Source organism: Pseudopipra pipra, chromosome W (assembly GCF_036250125.1).
Source record: "Pseudopipra pipra isolate bDixPip1 chromosome W, bDixPip1.hap1, whole genome shotgun sequence".
Taxonomy (NCBI): Eukaryota; Metazoa; Chordata; class Aves; order Passeriformes; family Pipridae; genus Pseudopipra; species Pseudopipra pipra.
Genome location: NC_087580.1, coordinates 30,553,976 through 30,556,419, shown reverse-complemented (window position 1 = coordinate 30,556,419; position 2,444 = coordinate 30,553,976). Strand labels below are relative to the sequence as shown.

Sequence of the window (2,444 nt, the reverse complement as noted above, 5' to 3'; positions counted from 1 at the left end):
AGGAACACAGGGCTCTGCAGGACAGTGTGGAAGGGAAGGGAGAGGAGGCCAGGCAGGAGAAGGGCTGCTGCTCCCTGGCACTGCTGCTCTGCTGGGACTCTTTTCTGGCCCAGCTCTGCACAGAGGCCCCGACCCTGCAGCTGCAGAGAAGTCAGAGAGGAAAGATGTCAGGCAAACAAGTCAATGCAGAGTTCTTTATTTGGTTTAAGCACACAGTGAGTACATTTCCCAATTTGTACAGCCTGTGGGCCAGGCTAGAAAGGCAAACATTGAATTAGAAATGGTCTTTATATATATATAAATATATTTACATTTTATATATATATATATATGTATAAAGATTTTTTGGTGTGAACAAATTCTCACAAAAAAACCACCTCTACTAGGAGTAAAAAATAGAGAAGATATGGTGGGCCTTTAATGAAATCCATAACAGGATTAGCCTTTAATGAGGAAGATAGCATGCAGAAGAAGGAGAGTTTATTGCTTTTGAAAAACACCCAGTTATGATTTTCCTCAGGGTATCCTTGAGCTCCTGGTTCCTCAGGCTGTAGATGAAGGGGTTCAGTGTTGGAGACACCACTGAGTACAGAACTGACAGAAGAAGATCCAGGGATAGGGAGGAGATGGAGGGAGGCTTCAGGTAGGCAAAGAATAAGGTGCTGCTAAACAGAGAGACCACGGCCAGGTGAGGGAGGCACGTGGAAAAGGCTTTGTGCCGTCCCTGCTGAGAGGGGATCCTCAGCACAGACCTGAAGATCTGCCCATAGGAGAACACAATGAAAGCAAAACACCCAAATATTAAACAGGCAGTAACCATAATGAGCCCAAGTTCTCTGAGGTAGCCTGAGTGTGAGCAGGAGAGCTTGAGGATGTGTGGGATTTCACAGAAGAACTGGCCCAGGGCATTGCCCTGGCACAGGGGCAGGGAAAATGTATTGGCTGTGTGCAGCAGAGCAATGAGAAAGCCAGTGGCCCAGGCGGCTGCTGCCATGTGGGCACAAGCTCTGCTGCCCAGGAGGGTCCCGTAGTGCAGGGGTTTGCAGATGGCAACGTAGCGGTCGTAGCACATGATGGTGAGGAGGGAAAACTCTGCTCCAAGAAAGAAGACAAGCAGAAAGAGCTGTGCAGCACATCCCTTGTAGGAGATGGTTGTGGTGTCCCAGAGGGAATTGTGCATGGCTTTGGGGACAGTGGTGCAGATGCAGCCCAGGTCTGTGAGGGAGAAGTTGAGCAGGAAGAAGCCCATGGGGGTGTGCAGGTGGTGGTCACAGGCTACGGCGCTGAGGATGAGGCCGTTGGCCAGGAGGGCAGCCAGGGAGATGGCCAGGAAGAGCCAGAAGTGCAGGAGCTGCAGCTCCCGCCTGTCTGCAAATGCCAGGAGGAGGAACTGGGGCATGGAGCTGCTGTTGGACATTTGCTGCTTCTTAGCACGGAGTCTGCTCAGAAAAGGAAGCCACAGGGTAAAGTTTAGACAAATGCCTCTGATAATATCACTCCAGATTTCAATACAATTCATTTAAGGATTAAATCAATTTTTTCTCTCTAATATTTTCTGGCAGAGGGCTGTGTGTGGCAGGAGCGCTTGCCATGTTTTGCCAAATAGTTCAAAGTGTTTCCAGGCCAGCACTTCAGTTGTGCTGGACAGAGCAGGACAGGAGCCCTCCTGCAGAGAAGCCAAGGGCTGGGACAGGAGAGTGCCCACCCCCAAGGGAAGGCTCAGCACTGCCCAGGATCCTGCCCAGGCAGAGCTGGGCCTTGCTGGGGGAAGCACCAAACCCAGCAGCACAGGCCTAGCAGAGAGGGCAGGGTCCCGCAGGGGAGATGTTCTCCAGGCAGAGACAGCTCCATGCCCAGCACACAGTGCCCAGCAGAGCTGCAGGGAAGGGCCCCCAGAGCTGCCTGAATGCCCCCTCCCCCAGGCCTTGGGGACACTTGTCCTCCACTCCCTGCCCAGGGCTCTGCTGCCTGGAGCTGTCCCTGCCAGCAGCTGCTTCCCTGGGCCCAGGGCTGGACCCTGCCAGTGCTGCCAGAGCCCAGCCCAGCCCTGGGGGCTCAGCTCTGCCCTGCAGAGCCCTCCCAGCAACACAGGGCACTGCCCAGGGGCATCTCTGCCTGGGCAGGCTCTGATGGCAATGTCAGAGCAACCCTGAGGAGGCTGGAAAAGTGACACTGATGCATCTATTAGACAGTTTTGATGTCTGATACTCTCAGGATCAATCCCCTCTAATCTAACAGAGTTCAAGTTGCAGTGTCCTGTGCTCGGAGATTGATTTTCCTGTCGCAGTCAGCACCCAGACAATCTAGAGTATAACACTGAAAGAATTGGTTCATTCTCTTGAAGGTAACCCCTGTCTGTGCCTCTTGCAAATACCTTCTGGGAAATTTCCTGCTGTGATCTGGATCTGTGACCAGCCCTCATCCCTGCAGCCCACTTTGGAGAT

General features: G+C 52.8%; 1 protein-coding gene across 1 annotated transcript; it reads right to left on the bottom strand.

Annotated features, from left to right (window-relative positions):
• Positions 1–445: 445 nt before the first annotated feature.
• Positions 446–1,417, bottom strand: LOC135404554 (olfactory receptor 14A16-like). The gene has a single exon (XM_064639294.1). It carries the CDS (start codon positions 1,415–1,417, stop codon positions 446–448), a length of 972 nt encoding a protein of 323 aa, XP_064495364.1.
• Between the last annotated feature and the right edge of the window lie 1,027 nt (positions 1,418–2,444).

What these genes read in the sequence shown, in the direction of transcription:
- LOC135404554 (XM_064639294.1), bottom strand. Translation starts at nt 1,417, where the DNA reads ATGTCCAACAGCAGCTCCATGCCCCAGTTCCTCCTCCTGGCATTTGCA.